Here is a 26,064-nt window from a genome sequence, read left to right on the forward strand (position 1 = left end):
AGACTTATATTAAGTCTTAACATTATATTAATGTTCTTCTCTGTGAATTTATTCACTGATTTGAAAGTCCATATATTCTTCAAAAAATTTTACAGCTGTTTTCTATGTGATGCGACAGCCAATTATATCTGTTTTGAATGTGACTATAAAATTTAGATTTCATACATGATAAAATAGTTATACATCTCCCAAAATCTAACTAAAAGCAATTTTGCTAACACCTATATGTCTGCTCTAGCTATTGGATGTGTTGTGAGAGTCAGAAAAAAGAAAAAAGCATGTTTTCTCTAGCAAACAAGTAAGCCTAGCAGAATATGGCTCAAAAATATTTATTACTCATCTGTAGAGAATATTTCCCTCTGATTGACCAAATTATACCATTCTTGCCAATGTTACAGTGTAATTCAGAGCTACATAAAACTTCTTTTTGTTTGCAGCTGACAGTGTTAGGTTTATGAAGTCTCAGAAGTAGAAAGCTGCTGGGCTATGTGTGCTTCAGAGATTTCAGAAATGATCAGTTCCTTTTTAGGCATCTAGGTAAGGGCTGGAGTTTCAAAAGACCCATCGCCCAAAATACAACCAACATGTTGAGCTCTTTTGAAAATCTAGACACTTATATTGGTGCCTGAATAAAATGCGCCCTATGAAGTCAAGGCCTTTGCTTGTAAATGCTTTTAACCTAACATATTAAGCTGGTATAGGTAGTCTGTCGTGTCCAATGATGACATCTTCAGCTTGCACAGGCTCATCGGTTGTGGACTTGCATGTGACTGAGGAGACCAAGCTTTGAACAGCATGGGCGTTCACAGTGGGGGAAAGGAAATTGTCCTGGCTCTGTTGGTGCAGCTGCTGTTGTTGCTTTCTTCCTCTCACGAGCATCAATGAGGCGTACACATCACTGCTCTTCAAAGTTGTCATATGCGTTGTTGTATGAGAGCATGCCAGCCTGTTTGGTCTTTTGCATGCTGCTCTAGCTGATCTGGTTTTAAACCAGAATGAGCAATACTGGCCTTCACACAGTCTTTGTATCTCTTGCGAGGCCTACCTTAATTCCTTTTGCACTGGGAGAGTCCACTGTAGAGGAATTACTTAGGGATTCTTGATTCCTCCATTCATATGACATGCCCTGTCCAGCAACGCTGGGTTTTCAGAATCATGGTTTCGATGCTCGTGGTTCCTGCTCTGTCCGGGACTTCCAAGATCGTAACTCTGCCCTGCCATCGAATGTGCAGTATTGACCTCAAGCTGCATGCGTGGAGGCGCTCCAAGAGTTTTATATGTTTTCTGTACAAGGTCCAGGTTTCACAGCCATACAGGAAACTGATAAGGACTACAGCCTTGTACACTTTTAGTTTAGTGGACTGTCGGATATTGTGCTGATTCAACACTCGCGCTCTCAGATGTCCTAGTGCCTGGCTGGCCTGGCAGATTCTGGGATTGATTTCTTTGTCAAGGGAGCCATCATTGGCTATCACACTGCCAAGGTACTTGAACTCCTCTACTGATTTTAACTCTGTTCCTTAGACAGTCTTGACCTGCCCCCTACAATGGATGAGGTCAAAAAGGCGATCAGCCAGACCAGCTCTAGCAAAGCCCGTGAGATGGATGGTATCCCTGCTGAAATTTTCAAAGTGGCAGGACCAGTGTCACTTGAAGCCTTTCACAACATCTTGATCAGCAGCTGGGAAGAAGAAGACATGCCCAAAGACTTTAAGGATGCCACATTCATCTCGCTCTTCAAGAACAAGGGCAACAAAGCTGACTGTGGAAATTACTGGGGCATCTCCCTTCTCTGTACTGCTGGGGAAGATCTTGGCTCGAGTCATCCTCAACCATCTGATCACCAGCATCTCAGAGAGAACCTACCAGAGGCATAGTGTGGTTTTCATCCAGGCTGCAGCACCACTGATATGATCTTTGCTGTTCATCAGATCCGCAAAAAGTGCATAGAGCAGAACTTGGATGTGTACGCTGGCTTTATAGACCTGACCAAGGCGTTTGACACCATCAATGGAGAAGCCCTGTGGATCATCCTGTCAAAACTTGGCTGCCCGAGAAGATTTGTTAACCTCATACACCTGTTCCACAATGACATGACTGGCTTTGTTCTTTCAAATGGCAAGTCCTCAGATCCATTTGAGACATCCAATGGTGTAAAGCAAGGGTGCGTGCTGGCCCCAGTGTTATTCAACCTCTTTTTCATGTGTGTCCTCAGCCACACAGTTAGGGACCTGGACCATGAAGTCTCCATAAAATACAGACTTGATGGGTCACTTTTCGATCTTCATCGTCTGAATGTTAAAACCAAGATGCTTGAGAGGCTCATCCTTGAAGCCCTTTTTGCTGACAACTGTGCACTTATGGCACACAAGGAATCTGATCACCAGCTCATTGTCAACTAGTTTGCTGATACCATTTGCCTCTTTGGTTTGACCATCAGCCTAGGAAAGACTGAAGTACTGTTTCAAGCTGCTCCAGGATCTGCTGTTCTCCCTGCTTCAATCTTTATTGAAGGAACAAAGTTAAAAACAGTAGCGGAGTTCAAGTATATTAAAATACTGCAGGTATATTCCCTTCTCCCACTCAGTCTATAATATGACAACACCAGATTACTCTGGACAGTACTAATAATTAAAAACAAGAAATAATGAGTGAACTCATGCCCTGTAGAAGTCAATGTGAGTTTTGCCATTGACTTTTGTGGGGCCGTGATTTCTCTCAATAATTCTTGCTTCAACAGCTGTGGTTTCAGTGACTAAGCTAAAGCACATTAAAGTCAGTGGAAGGACTCCTATGAACTTCACTGTAGATCAGGCCTTACCTGGGGTATGCTATACAATCTACTTTGGAACACGTTTATTTAGTTGTTCATTTTTTTTTTCATTTTCATACATACGTTCAGAGATGGATGTGGCTCTTCTTGAACTAAATGGATCCCTCAATCAAGTATTTTTTTATGAGATCCCTATAGGAAGAATGGAAGGAACTGCCATTTGAACATATTCTTAGGACTACATCTTAACTAAATCTGAGACACTCATTAGCTCTTGCAGGTCCTGAACTTGATGAGTTGCAAGTGTAGCAACTTTCTTGCCAGTGATTTGCATGATACCTACAAAACTGAAATACAGCCCATTTCCATTCCATAATGTAAAAACAACTTCACAGAGGAACTCCTTGCATATTAACCACCTTGCTAATATGCACTGTGCTCCTCTGTGAAGCTCTCCAAATTAATCAGGATTATGGAAAACGTGATGAGTTTAGCCTTGCCTATGCCAGACTCTTTCTAAGGAAATCACTTTTGCAATCATCAACTTCTGATTATTTAAATAAGTTCGCAAAACAACTAATACAGTAATCACCAAGGAGTGGATTCAAAAGCCAGGGCTTTTTTCAAAAAATCCTGCAGAGTGTCTACACACAAAATGCATTCCTTTGATATTAAATTGGAAGAACAGAGCACTTTTTCTGGTGACCCTCCTCCTCTCCCTGCTGAGGAAGAGCACCTTTTTCTGAAAGATTCTTTTGGAAAAAAATGTGTTTAGACGCTCTGGGGTCTTTGAACAAGTGGTCCTCATGGCGCCAGATTTTTCAATCCTTGGCCCCTTCTTTTGAAAGAGTTGGGGCTGTGTGGATGCTCTCTATCAAAAGAGCAGATTGACTTCTTCAATCTGCCTTTTTGTACATGGATACACCCTTTCAAAAGAAGTTCTTTTTTTTTTTTGAAGAGATCTTCCCGAAGAACTTCTTTCGAAAGATTGCTGTAGCATAACCAAAGCCTTGGAGATCAATGCATGAGCCTCTAGTAGTAGTAGGCATCCTTCAGTCTACGTAGACTATGGATCGGTCCCTTCGTAGTTTTATTTGGGATCATCATTTGCAGCATCGACTGTGAAGGCCCACATGAGAGTGACAGTCCTTGCTGCATCTGTCGCATGTGTAGTGGGTGTCTGGCAGGTCCCTACTGTGCTTTCTGTGGGCTCGCTTCTCCTCTGCTAGCTGTCTGATCCTAATCTCACCCTTCTGAAGGCCCTTGTATAGTTCCTGCCTCCACCTGCTGCGATCGTCTGCCAGCTCCTCCCAGCTGTCCGGCTCTATGTCTACCTCCTTTAGGTCCCTCTTGCAAACATCTTTGTAGTGCAATTGGGGACATCCAGGAGGTCTTTTGCCAGAGGTTAGCTCGCCATACAGGATGTCTTTTGGGATCCTTCCATCATACATCCTGTGGACATGGCCAAGCCAGCAGAACTGCTGCTGCCTGAGGAGGGTGTGCATAGCAGGGATTCCAGCTTGCTCAAGGACGGCGGTGTTGGGCACTCTGTCCTTCCATGATATTCCAAGGATGCACTTGAGGCAGCGCAAGTGGAAGGTGTTCAGCCTTTTTTCCTGGTGGGCGTACAGGGTCCAAGACTCACTGCCATAAAGGAGGGTGATGAGGATGCAGGCTCTGTAGACTTGCATTTTGGTGTGGGTGTACAACTTGATGTTATTCCATACTCTCTTGCTGAGTCTGGACAGAGTTGTGGCTGCTTTTCCAATCCTGCTATTTAGCTCAGTCTCCAAGGACAGAGTGTCAGTGATGGTGGACCCGAGGTAAACGAACTCGTGGACGACCTCTAACGAATAGCTGTCAATGCTGATTGATGGAGGTTCAGCACATCCTGACCAAGTACATTTGTCTTCTTTAGGCTGATGGAAAGCCTGAAGTCCTTGCATGCTTTGGAGAACTGATGCAGCAGTTTCTGAAGCTGGTCTTCTGTGTGTGTCATCTGCGAACAGCATCTCTCTGATGAGGACTTCCCGCACCTTAGACTTAGCTTTCAGCCTTGCAAGATTAAACAGTTTCCCATCAGATCTTGTGTGCAAAAACATGCCCTCTGTTGAAGATCCAAAGGCATGCTTCAGGAGAAGTGCGAAGAAGATGCCGAACAATGTCAGAGCAACGACGCATCCTTCTTTGACGCCACTCCTGATGCTGAAAACATCTGATAATGTACCATCATATTGGATGGTTCCTCTCATGTCTTCGTGGAAAGACTGGATCATCTTGAGTAACTGTGGTGGACAGCCTATCTTGTGGAGCAGTTTGAACAGTCGATCCCTGCTGACCAAGTCGAAGGCCTTGGTCAGGTCGATGAAGGCAATATAAAGTGGCTTCCTCTGCTCCCTGCATTTCTCCTGAAGCTGTCTCAGAGAGAAGTCCATGTCAATGGTAGATCTCTCTGTGTGGAATTCGCACTGTGATTCGGGGTACACCCTCTCAGCAATCTTCTGGAGTCTGCCGAGGATGATGCAAGCAAACAGTTTACCAGTGATGCTTAGGAGAGAGAGTCCACAGTAATTGTTGCAGTGGCTTCTGTCTCCTTTGTTCTTATACAAGGTTACAATGTTACATCGCACATATCCTGTGGAACCTCTCCCTCTCTCCAGCACAGGCACAGTAGCTCATGTAGGGGTTCCAGGAGGGTGTCTGTGGCACACTTGATTACCTCTGGTGGTATACCATCCTGGCCTGGGGCCTTTTCTACTGCAATGCTGTCGATGGCTTTCTTCAGTTCGTCCACAGTTGGTTCCTGATCCAGTTCATCCATTACTGGTAGGAGCTCGACAGCATTGAGGGCTGTATCAACCACAGTGTTCTTGCGTGAGTACAGCTTGGAGTAGTGCTCGACCCAGCGCTCCATCTCTTTGGCTTTGTCAGCGATGACTTCACCAGATTTGGATTTCAGAGGTGCCATCTTGTTCTGTGTGGGTCCTAATGCCTTCTTGATGCCCTCGTACATTCCCCTGAGATTACCAGAGTCAGCACTGGTCTGGATGCTGCTGCATAACTCGAGCCAGTAGTTGTTGGCACAGCGCCTGGCTGTCTGCTGTACTGTTTTTCTGGCTGCTCTGAGTGCTTGCAGGGTACTCTGGCTTGGTGAACATTTGTGCTCCAGGAGTGCAGCGCACTTCTTTTCGATGGCTAGAATCATCTCATTGGAGTTAGCTTCGAACCAGTCATTTGGGTTTCTAGCTCTTCTTCCAAACACCAACAAGGCCATGTTGTAAATTGTATCCCTCAGATGCTGCCATCTGGATGTGACATTGGCACCCCCAGGGCTCCTGCGCAGATTCTCCTCGAGGGTCTCTCTGAACTTTTCAGCTCTCTCTGAGTTTGCTGTCTTTCTGGCATCAGTGCGGAGCCTTCCAGTTGGTTTAGAGTGGTACAGCTTCTTGGGTCTCGCCTTGAGTTTGGAGCAAACTAGCGAGTGATCTGTATCGCAGTCGGCACTATGATAGCTGCATGTCAGAAGGACATTTTTGAGGTTATCATGTTTAGTGATGCCAGTGTTTTGAGCGTGGGTGTCTCCATGACACTTTGTGCTGTGGCTTGGTTTGGAAAAATGTGTTTGTGATGCACAGATTGTGGCACGTGCAAAGTTCAAGAAGATGCTGTTCATTTTCATTCATTTTTCCCACACTGAAGTGGCCTAAGCAGGAAGGCCATGAGTCACGATCGGCTCCAACTCTTGCATTGAAGTCACCCAAAATGTACAGTTGTTTGCGAGCAGGTATTTGCGCTATGGCAGACTAAGCACGTCATAGAACTTGTCTTTTACTTCTGGTGTGGTATACAGGGTTGGAGCGTAAGCGCTGATCAGGTGGACAGGACCAGCGCAAGTTTGAAGTATGACCTGACGGAGTTTTCTGATCCACCCATGACTAATTCCACCATTTGTAAAAGGGTGTTTCTGATGGCAAAGCCAACACCATGCTCCCTTGGTTCTTCTTGCGCTTTACCCTGCCAGAAAAAGGTGTAGTCCTTTTCCTTTAGAGATCCCGAATCTGCGAGTTGCATCTCTTGCAGAGCAGCAATGTCAGCTTGGAGCCTCTTCAGTTCCTCATTGATGACAGCAGCCTTTCGGGTGTCGCTGATGTCCTGAAGATCTTCTGTCAAACTGGTCAGCATGGTGTTAGCCGGTGGCCAGGTAATGTGCGGTGAGGTACTCCCCTGGGTCCTAAACAACCCAGTTTTTTACTGTTAGAGCAGACAGGTCCTAGCACTCTCACCCACGGCCAGGCTGTAGTAACCAAACGGTTAAAGTTCTTTTTGTTCTGCCAGCTGTGTTGCAGTGACAAAAGGGTTAACAGGGTCAGGCTCAGAGCTTAACTAGTTACAAGTTTATTAAGCTACAGTTATAAGTGTGCGGTTACAAAAGGCTATTGTTTACTTCTTATATGCTAGCAAAGTACAGGTGTTAACAAGTTACGTTACAATCCAATACAAAGATATCTGTTACCATCTAACACAATGATATCTTGACACTAGTTACAGAGCTCTAATTCTTTAGCTGTGCACAAAAAAAGTCAGAGACCTAGCATGGGTGTATCTTACTCTCTCTGCGTCTCTCGATACCAGCGTAGCCAAGCTGGATCGGTCACTCAATTCCGCGGAAAGACGAATACGAGGTTGGGCGTCCCCAGTAGTGGACCTTGGGAGGCAATCACCTGACCCGACCAGCAGGTAGTTGGTGGAATGCACTCAAAGTTAGAGTTCTGCTGGACCCACCTTTTATACCCCTTTTGGGTTACGTATTCTCTTTCTTATCTATGGTGCCAGATCATACTGGTCTGTCTTTGTGACGCCAGTTTGTTACAAGGGCATTTCTTACTTAATTTGCACTTGTAAGACAGAAGATAAGCAATTTGAGAGTACAGGACATTCTTTTGTGTGGGCGGGGCACGTCCCCTTCTGGGATGGTTGTGTGTGTGCATCACATCGATCAATGCCAGCTGGGGTGATTTCTGAGGGTCCCCCCCCCTCATGTTGACAGTCTGGCCTGTTAGCCTTCCATCTGTACTTTCTGCTTCTCAGGGTCACGATAAGCTAGCATAACTGGGCCTTAATGAGGGCATCAAAGACTGTGCTGTCAGCAGCCGTTTCCGTGCCCTGTGTGCTCCTCGGTGGGGGCGGGGCAACAAGCAAGCTGGCTTGTAAGGGGGAGACTTTGTCTGGCTACATTTCTGGCTACACATGGTCCGCACATTCCAGCAAGCAAGCTTAAAACTTTGATGGTTTCCTTTTCTTGTTGATTTTCTTATTGGTTTGCCTGGTGCTCAAATTTCAGTCACTTGTCAGGTTTGGGAACCTTAAGCCTCACGCACCCAGTGAGGCAAGTGAACTGTGGCGGGACAGTACCCTACTGGCTGGGGGCTGCCCAGCTTGAGGTGGGCAGCGACTGTCCAGTGAGATGTGATGATCTCTCCCACCGTCGAAGGCAACCACTGGCGCTCATTCTCTACGCTAATTGAGCAAGAGCTTATAACCGGTATCTGCTACCTCCTATGTTGGTTCAATGCTGTTAAGCGATGCTGGAGTACCTCTCCAGGCGTGAGCCTGGGCAATTTTTTTTTGGGACCCTGGGCTGCCCAGACGCCAGTGTCCCCCTCTCAGCTTTACTGATATAGTCCAAAGGAGAGGATAACCTCTACGTCTGGTACCAGCTCAGCTTCAGGAGTTGTCGGGTCAATGCCAGAAGTTGGCACACAACCGCCTTAGGACTCCCCTCCGGATTTTCTGTCAGGGTTTACTTCCTTAGCCTTGCTCCTTCCCAGGATAACCCACAAGGCAGTGGGATGCACGAGCCTCTACAGTTTGAGCAACAAGCCAGACGCCTTTTAGCTAATTCTGTAGAGGAAACTCATTCTTTCTCTCTGTGAGTAGTCTAGATGCCACTACATGGAACAGTGAACCACACCCAATGGGTATGTAGGTTATACTCTGAGGCTAAGACTACACTATGGTTTCTATTTCAGGGTATATTTGTATCCTGAAATAGAAACGGCATGGCCAAACACCATGCTCAAAATAGTGGAGTATTTCAAGTGTGCTATTTTGTTCCTGGTAACCCTCATCATTTGAGGGTTAATGGCAAGTTCAAAATAGCCCGTTATTTCAAACCACAGGGCAGTGTAGCCTTCACCAGGTTTGAAATAAGGTAGCTCAAAATAACTTACATAACTTACAGTGTAGCCTAGCCTGACTGTTCTTTTTGTTACCCATCTCACCGAAAGGATCAAGTATCAAAACAGAGATGGATCCCACCCTCTCCAATTACCCCTGAGATCTGGAGCAGAAGGTGTTTGGATGTGACTGGTTGAAAATCAACACCAAATCACACAGAATTAGCCACTTTTGCCCCCTTTCCTTTTCAGAGGGGGAAGCAAAATTTTGAAAATCTTTTGATCAGCTTTATAATTCTGAGCCATCTTGGCAGGGCATGTATCAAGCATACTCTGGTTCTGTGGCTAGATCACTTCACTCACCCAACAAGCCCATCTAGTGCCTTCTCCTGGCTATAGGTAGGGGTGACTGGGGTTTTGCTTTATTAATGTTTTAAAGAATTCATAATAAAACCCAGGTGGGAGACTGCATGTCTTTGCTTACTGCTGCCTTGTTATGTTGCTGTTTTATCTCTTCAGTGATTAGTGTCCCCACATCCCTCTACCCCAGTTCTATTTTTTTCACTAGTTTGATTATGAGAAGCAAGGATAAACATTCTTTATACACTGACAAGTATCAGAGGGGTAGCCATGTTAGACTGTGTCTACAAAAACAACAAGGGCTACGTCTACACGTGCAGCCAACATCGAAATAGCTTATTTCGATGTTGCGACATCAAAATAGTCTATTTCGATGAATAACGTCTACACGTCCTCCAGGGCCGGCAACGTCGATGTTCAACTTCGACGTTGCTCAGCCCAACATCGAAATAGGCGCAGCGAGGGAACGTCTACACGTCAAAGTAGCACACATCGAAATAGGGATGCCAGGCAAAGCTGCAGACAGGGTCACAGGGCGGACTCAACAGCAAGCCGCTCCCTTAAAGGGCCCCCTCCCAGACACAGTTGCACTAAACAACACAAGATACACAGAGCTGACAACTGGTTGCAGACCCTGTGCCTGCAGCATAGATCCCCAGCTGCCGCAGAAGCAGCCAGAAGCCCTGGGCTAAGGGCTGCTGCCCACGGTGACCATAGAGCCCCGCAGGGGCTGGAGAGAGAGCATCTCTCAACCCCCCAGCTGATGGCCGCCATGGAGGACCCAGCAATTTTGACGTTGCGGGACGCGGATCGTCTACACGGTCCCTACTTCGACGTTGAACGTCGAAGTAGGGCGCTATTCCTATCTCCTCATGAGGTTAGCGACTTCGACGTCTCGCCGCCTAACGTCGAAGTTAACTTCGAAATAGCGCCCGACGCGTGTAGACGTGACGGGCGCTATTTCGAAGTTGGTGCCGCTACTTCGAAGTAGCGTGCACGTGTAGACGCAGCTAAGAAGTCCTATGGCACCTTATAGACTGACAGATTTATTGGAGCATAAGTCTTCAAAAGCCAAGAACCACTTTGTCAGATGCAAGATGCTCTTTATACACTGATCTCCAGCGAGATCTTGCAAGCATCACCCGTCTCCAGTTCTTTCTATCTGGTTATCTCATGTACACTGCAGCCATTGTCTACGACTGCACAACAGCGCTATTCCAAAATAAGATATTTCAAAATAGCTATTTTGAAATATTATATTTTGTAATAATGCTTCTGCACACAAAGTGCATTTTGAAATAGCACCTAGCTATTACAAAATAGCATCTCCAAGTCCATAGCGCTATCTGAAAATAATGCCATTGGAGCTCATTATGGCTTATTTCGAAATAGCACTATTCCATGTCTTAGTAACACCTTTTTTGACATAGCAATTTTGAAATAGGCATTATACCTCATGAAATGAGGTTTACCAGAATCGAAATAATGCACCTGCTATTTCAATTTTGTTATGAAATAGTGTGCGTGTCATTCAGATGCTGCCAAATTTATTTTGAAATGACTGCTACTATTTCAAGAGAACTTTGCTGTGCAGACACAGATGTAGTGTTGGGAGCAAGACACGAGAAGTAATTCTTTTGCTGTACTCTGCACTGATTAGGCCTCAAATGGAGTTCTCAGTCCAGTTCAAGGTGCTACATTTTAGAAAAGATGTGGAGAAACTGGAAAGGGTCTAGAGAAGGGTCTAAATGATTAAAGATCTCAATAATATGATCTATGAGAGAAGATAACAGAACTGAGTTTATTTGGTTTGGAAAAGAGAAGGCTGAGAGGGGGCATGATAGCAGCTGTCAAGTACCTAAAAGGGTGTTACAAGGAGGACAAAGGAAAAACACTCTCCTTAGACTCTGAAAATAGGACAAGAAGCAATTGGCTGAAATTGCAGGAAGGAAGGTTTACATTGGATATTAGGAAAAATTTCCTGTCAGGGTGGTTAACTACTGGAACAAATTGCTTAGGATGGTTCTAGGATCTCCAACACTGGACATATTTAAGATCGGACTGGAAAAACATCTAACAGGGATGATCTAGAAGGTGCTTGGTCCTGACAGAAGGGCAGGGGGCTGGACTGATAACCTCCTGAGGTCCCTTCAAGTTCTATGATTCTATCCCCAGACTTCCCTCTCACAGTAACACAAAGAGGCAGAAATGCCAAAGGAGGCTGGGAGGAGGTGGGAGGGGGATAACTACTATTGACACAGGAAATACAATCATAGGTAAAGAGAGAGGTAAAAGGCGGCTTGCACCTCAATAGTTTAGTGCTGCCCTTCATGCATGTGACTCCCTTGCTGGCAGCTGCAATTACAGCCACACTCTCTCTTGCCCTGTGAGTGGAGTAGAACAGAGAGATAAGTGCACACAGACACATGCTCTGAACTGGTTCACCTCTCCAGTGCCAGGGCCTGGCTGCACAAGCCACTTCCCTCAGGGATGGGTTAGCACAGGGTGTTATCACTGCTTCACATCAGATTTTGCTACAGCAACAGTATCACAAACATTTTTAAAAAAATCAGGGCTTTACTACTGGTAGAAAGCACTGACATTGAAAATGTATCATGTTTAATGGCACTCACATGTTCATAGGTATTTGGGTAGCAAATTATGAAAAAAGAGAGTTTCTGTCAGAATTTGCTACTCTTCACCGTTACACTTTTTAATTTTAGATGTTTAAAATCTGAATTTTAAAATGTGGCCATCAATAAGTTATATTTGACAGCATATACATATTTTATATAGAAATACTGCTTTATGTTTTTTGTTTAGTTGCATGTGGATTAAAATATAAATGCCACAATTGTTATTAATGTGTATAATTGCAATATATTTAAATATGTATCAAACTAATTTTTAAAATACAAGACTCAGTTACTTAGTCATGTAAGTATTGCAATTTAAATTCTTTTACATAGCATTAATCTATTTCAAGCAGATAACCTCGTCACTATTAAAGGACTTTCCAAAACAATCAATTTTTTAAAAAGATGGCAGAGAAATCATTCAGAATATTGGAATAAAGTCATACACTATCATATTTCAAGTGCTTTTGCTACAATTAATGTGTATGATTTTATTTTCTTTCTATAAATGAACAATAAAGAATTTCTGAGTACTAGCAGCATTTGCAATGTTTATATTACTTAATAATTATCATTATTACTACAAGCTTAATCCATATTTCACGGTGTGCAGCTGTGTGCATTACTCTCTGGATACTGGACTGGACTGTGACCTTTATTCTGATGTTCTGAAAAGTTATTTTCTGTTTCCCAACCCGCTGTTTATTATATGATATCCATATACTCCATTCTCTCCCCATCATCATCTATCTGTCCTTTGGGAAGTGGATAGTTGCAATGAGCAAAGTGATGGCAATAGCAATCCAACTTGGTGAGGTGTGATGTTTGTTTAAAAAAAGACAAGTCATAGAACTCTTTTAATTGTGGGCAGCCTATTCAAAACCAATGCAAGTCACTTCTCTCTAGCTGGCTTAACCTTTTCTTTTCACGTTGGTAGTTATTACTACTGCCCGTTGTTGTTGGAAGCTTTTTCAAGCTCAAACGCCTGCAGGGGAGATAAATGCAGGAACTGCCACGAGGCTACCGGCAGGCATGTCACACCTGCCTCCGCTGCCGCAAGACAGCAGTGGGAACCGGGCTGCGGTGTGCGTTAACTCCCTCGCTGGCTGAAGGCTCCTCAGGCGGCGGGGCCATCGCCTCAGGCAGCAGGCTGCGCGCAGCGCTGCGGAGGGAGAGGTCGGAGCGGTACTGTGCATCCAGGCACACAAACCCTTCTGCCACCCTGGCTCTATGGCAGCCGCCCCTGCAGATGGCTGCGGGCAGGCTGGGGTTCTCTCTCGCTGCTCCGGCCACCCCGCTCCTGTCTGGTCCCCAGCTCCTGCCACTGCCTTCCCCTCTCGCACCGTCCTGGGGGCAGCCTGCGCCAAGCTGTCCCCCACCCGTCCGACTGCCCCCACGGGGGTCCCAGGCAGGGCAGAGCCCGGGAAGGTTTCGGCGGCTGGGACTGCGCGCTCTGCGCCAGCGCCGGGAGGCAGAGGGACCGGCTGACACCACACTCCCGCAGCGCACTCAGCTGACCCCGCCAAGGAACCGCCCGCCCCGCCGTAGGGTCCCGGGGCCACGCCACAGGAGTCCCGAGCTGCCCCACCCCGTGCACCCATTGGCCCCGGCTGAAAGTCCAAGAGGCATCCCCGGGGGCTATAAATACATCTCGCCTGGGAGATGGGAGAGAGGGTGGCAGCATCTCTGGGGGAGCAGATCTGCAGCCAGCCCTCCTCCCCGCTCGCAGCGAGAGCCCCTCTGCCCGCCGAGCGCCACAGCCCTTCTGCCGCCTCCCCCGCGCGAGCCAGGACCACTCTGCCCCCCCGAGAGCCGGGGACCTCTGGGAGCCAGGCTACCTTACAGCCAGTGTCTCTCTGCCACGTGCTAGCCAGGGCCCCTCTGCCACTTGCAACCCCGCCAGGCCACCTGCCTCTCCCGGCCAGATCCCTCCTCGCTCCATCCCCCCGCAGCCATGAGCTCCCCCTTGCAGAGAGCCGCGCGGCTACGGTCCTTCCTGGCGCTGCGAGATGCCAGCACGCAGCATCCCCACCAGCAGCCCAGGCTGCCCAGCTCCTCCGCTTGCGCCTTCCACCCTAAGGCGGAGGAGGCAGTGCCGAGCGAGCCGGCTGCTCACTGCAGGGGACACCCTCTCTCAGCCCTGCCCGGCCCCACCAACTGGCCCCTGCTGGGCAGCCTGCCGGACGTCCTCTGGAAAGGGGGGCTGAAGAAGCAGCACGAGACGCTGGTAAACCCCGCTCCGCTGGGGCTGGCGGGGGGGCGGGCCCGGGGCTCCGCGGCGCGCCTGGGGTCTGCGGCGCTCCAGCGGCGCCTCTCCTGGAGCCAGGCGGCGCGGAGAGCGCGGGGGACCGCATCGCGGCTGGGCTGGGCTGGGCTGGGCTGGGCTGCGCCGCGCCGGGCGCTCACCCGGGCTCCTGTCCCCTCCTCCCAGGCTGCCTACCACCGCCAGTTTGGGAAGATTTTCCGCATGAAGCTGGGCGCCTTTGACTCGGTTCACATCGGCGCGCCGTGCCTGCTGGAAGCCCTGTACCGGACAGAGAGCGCTCACCCGCAGCGGCTGGAGATCAAGCCCTGGAAAGCCTACCGGGACTACCGAGACGAGGGCTACGGGCTTCTGATCCTGTAAGCGGCGCTGGGCTCCCGGGCTCTGGTGGGACGGGGGAAGGGGGCACGCAGCCCTGGGAAATCGGTGAGGTGAGAAGTCACTTGCTGCGCCGCTTCACCCTCAAGGGGAAGGCAGGGACCGCGTGGGACTAGGGGATGCAGCGGGGGAAGGGGGCAGGTGATTACGCGGCTGGGACAGGGGCTGTAAACAGAGCGAGGAGCCAGCAGGGAAAGCCCCTTTGCGGGGCTGGAAAATAGATCTTGTCTGCAGTGGCTCTGCCTTTCTCAAGGCACCTGCCTCTGCCGGCAAAACGCGATTTCCAGTGTGCAGTGATGCTGCAACCTCCCACTGTTAATAAACATCTAATCATAGAACTTAGAACCTGGAGAGGTCATCCACTCTAGTCCCCTGCCTTCACCGCAGGCCCAAGCACTAGCTAGACCATCCCGGATAGATGTCGAGCTAACCTGCTCTTAAATATCTCCAAAGGTGGAGACTCCACAACCTCCCTAGGCAAATTATTTGACTGCTTAACCACCCTGACAGTTAAGAAGGTTTTCCTAATGTCCAGCCTAATCTTTCCTGGCTGCAATGTAAGTCCATTGCTTCTTATCCTACCCCTTTTTTAGGAAATTGAAACCTGTTATGTCCCTTCATCGTCTTCTCTTTTCCAAGCTAAACAAAACCAGTTCTTTCCAGTCTTCTGTCAGACTGGCTAAATCTACACTAGCCCCTTCCTTTCGGAAAGGGCATGGAAATGAGTGAGTTGGAAAGATGCTAATAAGATGCCTGCTTTCAAATTGTGTGCCACCTGTGTAGACAGGAGCCTTTCAGAAGGCCCCCTGGACTTTGAAAGCCCCTTTTTCCTATTTGGTTTTAGGTAGAAGGGGCTTTCAAGTCTGGGGGTCCTTTCGAAAGGCCTCTATCTACACGGGCAGCATACGATTCAAAAGCGGCGCTTTTGAAACATGCACAGCTGCCATTATGCTAATGAGGTGCTGCCTATTCATGACAACACCTCATTAGCATCTTCCCAACTCACTCATTACCATGCCCCTTCTGAAAGGAAGGGGCTAGTGTAGATGCAGCTTCTATGTCTATACAGATAACTTATTCCAAAATAACAGCCATTATTTCACAATACCTGTGAAAGCATGTAAACTATGCACATGCTATTTCAAAATAAGTTTGAAATAGCAGGCATGTTATTTTGAATTTTGTCAACTTTACTGCAAGAGGATTAATGCTTATTTTGAAATAGGTACTGTAAAGACACAGGATAGCGCTATTTCAAAATAAGCCATAATGGCATCCAATAGCATTATGTTGAAATAGGCATTATGTGTCCGGACATGCTTTTTTGGAATAGCTGGCTGCAAATTCAAAATGCATTCTTGTGTGTGGCTGTGTTTTTTTCAAAATAAGCTATTTTGGAATATCTATTCTGGAATGCATTATTTCAAAATAATGCTACTTTGTGGACATAGCCTTGTAGACCATATTTTCTAGACCTTTAATCATTTTGTTGCTCTTATCTGGACCTTCTCCAATGTCTCCCCATCTTTTTTGAAATGTGGAACCCTGCACTAGATACAACACTACAACTGAGTATTAACATTTAGTCTCCGTTCAGATCGGATGTGCTTTAGCTTCTCTTTGCATTCTCACTACTAGATGCTATTTTCCTCTGAAGTTATGACATGCTCATTAACAAAAAATAATTGTTCTTATTATACATTTTATCTGTTTCTGATTGAAAACTGATTGGTTCTACATTTTAATATGATTAAGATGTACTGATGCCATAATTCTGTTAGTTCATCCTCCCAATTGGCTAGCATGTGATTAAGCTAGTGACATGTTCTGTTGAACATGGTATTTGCTTTGCTTTCTTTTTAACTTTTCTCTTTTTTTCTATTATCTAGAGAAGGTCAGGACTGGCAAAGAGTAAGACGTGCCTTTCAGAAGAAATTAATGAAGCCCACCGAAATCATGAAACTGGATTCCACTGTCAATGAGGTACTTCATGCTAAAGATTATGTGAACTGTTTTTTCCTGTTCTGTTTAATGATTTTGCACGCAACTGACTTTTACAATATTAGGCAGTGCACTGAGAATAAAACTGTACACAAGAGTCTGATCAGAATGCAAAACAAACTGAGAAGCTGATGGCAAATGCTCTATTCAACAGCTAGACGCCGTAAGAAGCATAATTACTGTCGCTTAGCAGTAGTCTTCATTTAAATGTATTGCTTCAATTATTCTTTGCATTAATAATCTATTCTGATACAAAGTCACCAGAATTTACAATTGTAACTTTCCTGTACAGAATAATTTTTTTAAATGCTTGTCCACTGCTTTGAGATTCTTCTGTTGAATTTAAATAGTACTTGATACGCTATTCAAATACTTAGGACTAAGTGAAAACTAAATTTGGCTCCAAACTTTGTCTCCCATCATTTAGGTCCTGGGGGATTTCATGCATAGAATAGATGATCTTCGTACTCACAATGGTGAAATTGCAGACATATATTCAGAATTCAACAAATGGTCATTTGAAAGTAAGTTTTTTTTTTCCTATAATGGCAAATTAGATATTAACACTTGTTATGATGTTTAAAATTTGGACTAAATATTAATGACTAAACTAGACAATAATCCTGTGCTAATCCCACAGGGTTGGAGTAGATATAGCTAAAAGGTCTCCCTCATCTTTAACTTCTGATTCTATTATTTTTGCTGATAATGTCAAAAATAACTGTTGATAAAAAACCTCTGTTTTAAAAAAAAGATGGCTGGTGCATCTTGGATAACACATTAAACATCCCCTTAAATTTGCACTAGGGAACTCATTGGTTGGTTTGGCAAATAAAGTGTCTATGATGTGCCCAGTAAGAGAAGGCACTAAAAGGAAGGGATCAGTGGCAAGTCTTTACTGGAAAGAGCTCCTGGGTGTCATGACATTCCCTGCTGGAATATTGGAGCCCCACTATGCCTGAACCAGCTGGTACAGAGGGAATCTTGAACTATATAGGTTGAACCTCTCTAATCCAGCACTCTCTGTTCCAGCAACATCCATAGTTTGGCATGATTTTAGTTAGCAGGATGACTACTTATCATTGGTGTGGCCAAGTTTCCCGTGGTCCCATAAAGTTTGCTTCCAGCCACCAGTCCTGGCTCTCAGTGTTCTGCACTGTTATTTAGCTCTAATTTACCCCTAACTGTCTTCTAAGAGTGCCGTTAGCAGAAGTTTTGGTAATGCTGCTTGGTGATATTGGCCTCCTGTATTTCAGCAAATTCTTTGGTGCAATGCTGCTCAGGTCTCCAGGGTGCTGGTCTTGAAAGTTTCAGCCTGTCCCTTGAATCATCTACGCTTTTCTTTATATAGTCTTCCATATCTTAGAATGAATCTTTTTCAGAAGGGTAACAATAAGTGGTGGATACTAGTCTAGCTGCTATTGCGTAATGTTGTGTTGTATATATTTTAAATGACAGGTACCTGCTTGGTGTTGTATGGGAAGAGGTTTGGACTCCTGCAACGGGAGGTGGGAGAAGAAGGCCTAAACTTCATCAAGGCTGTAAAAACGGTATGGAGAAGGCTTAGGCCCACATCGTCAAGGGCAATGAGGCACCTAACTCTGATTGAAATCAGTGGGAATTAGGGTCTAAACAGCTTTGAAGAGCTGGACCTTAGTCCTTAAGCACATAGCTCATCATCTGCTCTACGTGCAAAAACAGTTCCTGAAAGAGGACCACTTTTGTTGTTGTTGTTGTTATAAATCAGTAAGCTGAATTAGCGAGTTTGTTTTATGTTGCTTCACTACGTAATTTCCAGGACTCATGCTAAAACAGACATGGATCCCAGGGAAATTTTTCAAACACTGCTCTACATTTATAATCTTGCACATGCAAATCCGCCTATTTATGTGTTGAAAACACGCAACTGGACATCTGTCAAATTTACTTTCTGACAAAACTGTACCAAACTTGGTATAAAATGATAAACCAATCCCAGAAACGTTTGGGATACTGATTAAATATTTCCTCCATTGAAGAGGCACCTCATACTTTAGTTGGGGTGTAACCCCATGAGAGATTGCTAAAATTGTTCATTTTCATGTACAGATATGGGGGATTTTTTGCGTACCACGTGCATGCTTACTCACTATTTAATCCACACTTGCTGTGGTCCGGGGTCATACATGTATCTTTTCTGTCCAAGAGAGACACTCCATTAGAACTACAATTCTGAATTACACAGTTTTTTTGCTTTTCATCAATCCACCTTTGTTCATAAAGTATAATTGGTTATTGATATGTCACTGTGAACAAAGATGTGCCTTTTTCTTCATTGCAGATGATGAGTACTTTCGGGATGATGATGGTGACCCCAGTTGAGCTTCACAAAAGTCTGAACACCAAAGTCTGGCAAGCTCATACCAAAGCCTGGGACAGTATCTTTAAAACAGGTAATTTGTAAGTACAAACCCCACAGGCTTATGAACTGCTGGGAATTCCTACTAGGAGTTCACTCACTTAGAATTTTTACGGCATTGAAACACTGATTGCTGACCTTCTCAGAAAGTGCAATATGAGATATTTATGCATCTTCCTCCTAACTTCTGCTCAGAATATAATCGGAGCACTGTTTATCCTGCTCCCGCGAAGTTACGTAACTTACTTATGACTAACACTTTGATGTGGTCTGCAAAAACATGATGGAAGGGAAAATCCATCAATTTTGGAAAGACCCAGCAGTCTGGGAACAGCATAATTAGTGGTTCCACCTTTGTAAGAGAGGTAAATAGACTGAAAGCAGGATATTGTATAAAACTCAGGGCACCTGAGAGCTGTAGGTAGCAGAGCATGCCATCTTCTTAAGGCTGTTCTTGAGACACAAGGAGTTTGCATGCTACACAGAGATATATGCTAAGAGTTAATAAAGAATTAGGATGGAGCTGAAATTCAATAAACTTATAAATGCAGATACTGAGACACCTCCTTCACAAGTGACAGAGAACTGGGAGGTGTTTTTGAAAAAAACTGTTATTGTTGGCTTTGGGTTCTACTGGCCTTTGAAATTAACAAAATATACTGTATGGTTGGATATGAAGATGAAGCCCTATCCTTCTCCTTTCAAATAGCCTGTGATTATTCAAGTTAAAAAGTAAGCAAGGTTTTGTAGCTTAGATTATTGTGACACTGACCAGAATATTTATTCCCACTATTATACAGTGATTCATATTTAAGGCTCAGATGTGTTGTGTTGATAGACAAAAATGTACAGTACTTCACCACACAGTTAGGTGCATGTTAATTTCATTGAGTTTTAATCTGTGTAGTTTAAAAAACAAATTAAAAACCTTGCTCCATTCATGAGGGACAACTTCTGACCCCTTGGCTTGTGTTAAATAGTACCTTTCTCATAAACTAGTTCCAGTGAAGTGACCCATGGAGCTAAGTCCTACTCACTGTGAATAATGAGGGCAAAATCTGGCACACTATGTTCAAAGAAAAAATGACTATAGGGTCTAAGATTTACCTTCACGGAGTAAACACACTGCAAAATTTCCACTAAAATAATGAGGCTATTTTAATGCTAAATGCCCAACTTTCCATGACTTCAAATACCATTGCTACAGCCCATGTATTCATAGATGAATGTGTAGTTTACATAAGAGGTCATTGATGTCTTTCCTATTTCTGTAAGGCTGAATGACTTCTCATTTTCAGTAGTTTCCTCTGGGCATCCCTGATTTTTATAAAGGTGTGGATGTGGTTGTTTTGTTTTGGGGTGGGTGGGAGGAAGGATACACACATGGAAAGAGTAATAATATTTTGGTGGTGGTGGTGGCGGTAGCTCAATAGACATGGTTTCCTCTTCTCCCAGTCATTAGTTTTTGATGAGTTTTTAGTAATGTTCTGGTCATGTTCTCCATATCTATCTCCAGCCAAATGTTCAATTGATAGCAGACTGGAGAAATATTCTGCTAACCCCAGTGAAGATTTCCTGTGTGACATTTACTCTGGGAGTCAACTCTCTAAGAAGGAACTGTACGCTGCTATCACAGAGTTCCAGATTGCGGGAGTTGAAACGGTAAAACTATTTTGTTTTCAGCAAGTTTTTGGTTTTGTTTCTTTTTTGTTTTAATGCTGGCATTACTAATTGCTATCACTTGTCTACATAGTGAGCTCATGCTTGTTTTCTGATTATTTCAGACTGCCAATAGCCTACTGTGGGCTCTGTATAACATTTCACGCAATCCACAAGTCCAACAGAAGCTTTTCCAGGAAATACAGAGTGCAGTGTCTGCTAATGAGAGTCCAAATGCCGAGAACCTGAAGACAATGCCCTTCCTAAAAGCATGTCTGAAAGAATCTATGAGGTAAAACTCTTTCGACAACTTCTGAGTGAGGCCAAATGGGATCTGCTTGATTGCAGTGGTCACCTAATATGCCGTAAGGGGGAATGGTATTCCAATGGGTATAACTTCAAAATGAACACATAGGTATTCCGATTGGAATATAACCTGTATCTAGGAGGAAACAAAATCATGGTAGATGAATTCCATTTATGTATTTTGCTGTAGGATAACACCATCTGTGCCATTTACTACGCGTACTCTTGACAAAGAAACAGTGCTTGGAGACTATGTGCTACCTGAAGGGGTGAGTAGAATTTATTACTGTAGGTAGCTTAAAATAAGTATGTTATAATGTATTTATCAACACACGGTAACCACTCCAGACTGAAAATAACTCTTAATCATTTGCTGGTTACTGACTAGTTTCCATCATATAAAGTGGTGGTAAGCTTTCATGAAGCATTCAGACAGCACAGTCATGAGCTTAGTATTGATACATAAAAAGATGAAGGGACTGAATACTGATAGTGATAAAATACGGGTTGAACCTCTCTAGTTGAGCACTGTCTGATCTTGCAACATCCATGGTCCAGCATGATTTTAGTTAGCTGGATGTTACCAAGATTCCTGTGGTCCTATAAAGCTTGTTTACAGCCACCAGTCCTGGCTCTCAGTGTTCAGTGCTGTTATTTAGCTCTAATCTACTGCTAAATGTCTTTGAAGAGCCCACTAAACAGTGGAAGTATTGGTAATGTGCTAGCCAATATCGACCTCCCATGGTTTAGCAAGTTCTCTGGTTTGGCACCAATCAGGTCCCAGGGTTGCTGAATTAGAGAGTTTCAACCTGTATTAAGATTTTTCAGAAACTGAAAACCACTGAAATGGATAAAAAATATATTATAATTTCAGGCATTAATTTAACTACAGAGGATAATCTCAGACATTCATTTTTCACTCTTCTCTGTCTTCCCCTTACCTTCATTCTGCTAATGCTTATTTTTTCGCTTTAGATCCTCTCTTAAAATCTGTCCTGGCACAACTCCAGTGGCTTCAATGCAGTTGCACTTGCTTACACTGGCACTAAAGTTAGCCCAAATTTCCAGTGAATTTTAGTGTCCATTCCAAGACATTCTGCATATTTTCTGTTGATTCATAACTGTTGGGTGATGAGGTTTGTTTCCTCTTTGAAAATTTGATATACCCAGAAAAGGACTACATTAGGTTTTTGAGAAGATAATTTTGCTTTACTTTATCAGCTTTTTCCATTAATCAGACTGACTCACTCAGTTCTTCCAGACCTGTTTTTATCTGAACTTTTCCCACTGTTTTTGTTTCCAGACAGTGTTGCTATTAAACAGTCATGCCTTGGGATCCAATGAAGAGTACTTCAGTGACTGGCCTACATTTAAACCAGAGCGTTGGCTTCAGAAGAATACAATAAATCCTTTTGCTCATATTCCTTTTGGTATTGGGAAGAGGATGTGTATTGGGCGTCGTTTAGCTGAACTGCAACTTCATTTAGCTCTTTGCTGGGTAAATATTGCGTTAAAACATTCATTTTTCAGTCATATTGTGAGCCAAAGCCATGTTGGGAGAACTGTAATTCATGTTTTTGTGATTACAGATTGTTCGCAAATATCAGATTGTGGCAACTGACAACAAACCAGTAGAAGCTCTGCATTCAGGAATTTTGATCCCCAGCCGAGAGCTTCCCATTGCATTTCAGAGACGATGAGGTAAGGTGGATAAGGGGCTGTGGTGCACAATAGACTCGATTCTGCTCTGGGTAGCAGTTCCCCACTATTAAATTTAGGAGGCCTGTTCAGACATAACAGTATAGAATTTGGCCTGTGCAATTTAACACCATTGCATGAAGAATTGTATATTTTGGAGGTCGGCATGCTTCATTGCCTTTAAATAGCTCTTGTAAACCACAAAAGAAACTAAGAATTGAATAAGAGATTGATATAACTTTCTGGACTTTGATTGCATTAAGTACAATGGGCCATAACAGTCTAGTTCTGTCCACCAGACTGAAAGCAAAAACCAACCCCTTTTTCTTCCCTGTAGGTATGACGTTCATTAGCTGGAATCTAACAGAGAGCTTTCTTCTGCAATTCTAGAAGGCATTATCCTGAAAATAATATTAGATTTTTACAAATTAATAAATCAGAGTGTTGCTCCATCTAGTTTTACCAATGCAAACAATTGATGCTGTTCCTTTGGTAATGGCAAAACGTTAGACAAACAATACAACTGCTTCATCTTCACTTGCGGAACACTTGAACTGTTAGTAAAGATGGGCCAGTCCAGGAGGCTGGATTCAGATTAGAGCTTGGAGTTCAAGGTCAAATAAGGCTACACTTTGATTTTGATGATGCCAAAATATTATAATTTTATGTCAGACTTCATAGCCAAGATACTGTAAGATCAGCTGCACACATGCCTAATTTAGTTTAAACTAAAGTCAAAGGTAAATTGGAAAATTAGGTCTAATGTGGATTAATGTGGATTTAGAATGGAGACAGAACCAAGCCCTCAAAACAGGGGGTTAAGTGGAATGAATCCTTTTACTAGTCCACTGAACAAGAGCAGTTTCGGCCGACAGTCACAGCAGGCCCTGGGGGCAAAATGTGTGGGGTTGTGGCTCTATGCACCCAGAAGGAGTGGGGCCTGAAGCTAAAGGGGTGTGGCCTTGGACAGTCAGCCCTCAGTGCTACCCAGATGGTAGTGTTAGGTCTCCCCCAGCCCACAGAGCCTTGGAGTTTTGGCTTTGCCCCAGACACTGGGAAGCAGAGAGAGGGGCCTCTGGGCTGCTTTGTAACTCTGGATCCCTGTACATTTGCTTCCCTAAGTCGCCCCTCCCCTCTGCCCCTTTAGCAGGCCTGGACAAGAGCAAAATTCACCCTGTGTGAACTAAGTATGGATATAAACCATATTCTATTGTGTGCTAAGCATATACTTAGATTGTACAGAACTGTTCCTTATATGAATAAGCTCTCTGTTACTCAGATTTCCTGTGGACTGAGGACCACACTGTTACTGCCTTTTTTTGATGACAGCACATGTGAATCTGGAATGCCGAAGCCAGCAGGCATTAACAATGGGGGAAAGCACCATGGACCTGCCTTCAGCAATACACTGATGAGAAAGGGTCAACAAAACAAGTACAACAATACAGAGTCAACAAAAGCTTACATAGTCCTTACACTGCATGCACGTGTCAGAATCAGCAAGTTTTTCTAAATGCATTTCACAATCCTAAAATGCATTGCACACATTGGCATTGGTGGGCCCATATATCAGCAAAGTTGAGGGAGTTTCACAGGTTGACAGTTTTAGAGTGGCCTGTGGAACTCCAATATTGGGCACCAGTCAGTACTGAGGGAAAGGTGATACCAACTAAAAGCCGTTCAGGCTTTGAGAAGGGTCCTGTGTATGTCAAAAGGGTACCTGGGAACAACAGACATGAGTGTGATGTTCCCATTAGTTTGGGGGTGAAGCAGGACGGTGAAAGGAAATCTTGCATTATTCTTTCCTAGTGCGCTTCTGTTTTGTGGATTCAATGAGGATTTCCATCTGAAGGTGACTTTTTAACAAAAGAACTAGAGGAAAATAATAAAAGTACATTTACTCCTAAAAATTCTACTCTTTATAAAGAGGAAAATAATATCAAAGCCTTTTAGAGGGACTTGTCTGTGTGTTTGAACTCTGCTTCACTGCAATGCCTACATGAGGGGTTCTCAAACTTCATTGCATCACAAACCCCTTTCTGATAACAAAAATTACTAAATGACCCCAGGAGCAGGGACAGAAGTCTGAGCCCCATTACTAGGGGGAGGTGGAAGACTGTCACTAGATCTTCATTATCCAGGACTGAAGCCAAAGCCTGAGACATGCCACCCAGTGCTGACGCCCTGGGGTTTTGGCTTTGCCCTAGGGCTTTTGTTTCATTCCCAAGAGTCTGCAAGTCTAACAGCAGTCTTAGCAACTCCATTAAAATGGGGTCACTAATGACTTTGGAGTCCTGATCCCCAGTTTGAGAACCCCAGAGCCTGCACAGTACTTGAAAATGGCTAGGCAACTAAACAACTGGGACTGCTCTTTCTTACATTAATCAGAATCATCTCATTGTTTATCTTATGCTTCTGTTCTCTCACTCACTCTATCCTTCCCAATCTGTGTCTCATTATATCCTTAGATTGTAGCTCTCTGAACCTGTGACAGTCATGTTGTTGTCTGTATAAATAGTACAAAGCACAAAGGGGCCACTCAACTAGGACCTCTAGGACTTACTGCAACACAAATTAAAATCTTAACAGGAGCATCATTTTGTCAGATAACCCACACAAGTTTTGAAACCTGCATGTACTCTAGATCATGACAAACAACAAGGAACCTACATTATTCGAAGAGGGTTGTTTATTGTGGGGAATAGGATCATGGTTTGTAAAACTATACATGGATTTCTGTTTCTGTATCAATGGGCCTGAAGTGGTAATTGCTCTGCATCTGATGCAATGCACAGTAACTATCCTGGCTTGCTATCATAAGTTTCCCATGATGTAGATAAGCTGTAGTTCCAGAGTTTGTATATTATGTAAATTGTTTTTTTAAGGAAGCCTATTTTTAAGTTGTGTACTTTGAAAAAATGTAAAATCTTCCTACCTGTTTGACTCCTAGAAAGGACTGCTTCCCTTTCTTTAGGAGCTGGTTATAGTCATAATTCTAAAGTTGCATTAGTTTCTGTAAAGAAACTTGTGAATATCCTGATTTTGCTATGCAATTTTGTAACAAAACAATGTTTTTCCTGAAATAAAGTCTTCCATTCTTATTAAGCACTTCTATAACATAATGAATACAAGATCTGCCCCTGTCAGGAGTATTTAGGTGTATGTTTGGGGTTAAAGTCCTCTATCATCCCCCTAAGAACTGCCCTCGTCCACATGCCCTTGTCCAACTTCCAAGACCCTGAGACTAATTCACTCTCTCATGTTTCCCCTTAGCTTTAAGAGTACACTCCCTCAGAACATCAGCTGTGTGATCACTCTGGGTTAACAGTTCCCTTCTTTAGGTACCTGTGTTAGCAGACGTGAGCTTTGCACAGGATTCTAAAACAAACTACTTCTTACTTAGATAGCACAAGACA

At 44.2% G+C, this 26,064-nt stretch overlaps 1 protein-coding gene across 1 annotated transcript; it reads left to right on the plus strand.

Annotated features, from left to right (window-relative positions):
- The first annotated feature begins 13,681 nt into the window (after positions 1-13,681).
- On the plus strand, positions 13,682-25,753 carry CYP24A1 (cytochrome P450 family 24 subfamily A member 1). The gene is made up of 12 exons (XM_075011499.1): positions 13,682-14,172; positions 14,377-14,567; positions 16,476-16,569; positions 17,015-17,111; positions 18,046-18,137; positions 18,908-19,019; positions 20,502-20,647; positions 20,770-20,936; positions 21,141-21,219; positions 22,254-22,448; positions 22,540-22,651; positions 23,928-25,753. Exons 1-11 carry the CDS (start codon positions 13,900-13,902, stop codon positions 22,648-22,650), a joined length of 1,557 nt encoding a protein of 518 aa, XP_074867600.1. The 5' UTR covers positions 13,682-13,899; the 3' UTR covers position 22,651; positions 23,928-25,753.
- Positions 25,754-26,064: the final 311 nt, after the last annotated feature.

This window comes from Carettochelys insculpta, chromosome 17 (genome assembly GCF_033958435.1).
Source record: "Carettochelys insculpta isolate YL-2023 chromosome 17, ASM3395843v1, whole genome shotgun sequence".
Taxonomy (NCBI): Eukaryota; Metazoa; Chordata; order Testudines; family Carettochelyidae; genus Carettochelys; species Carettochelys insculpta.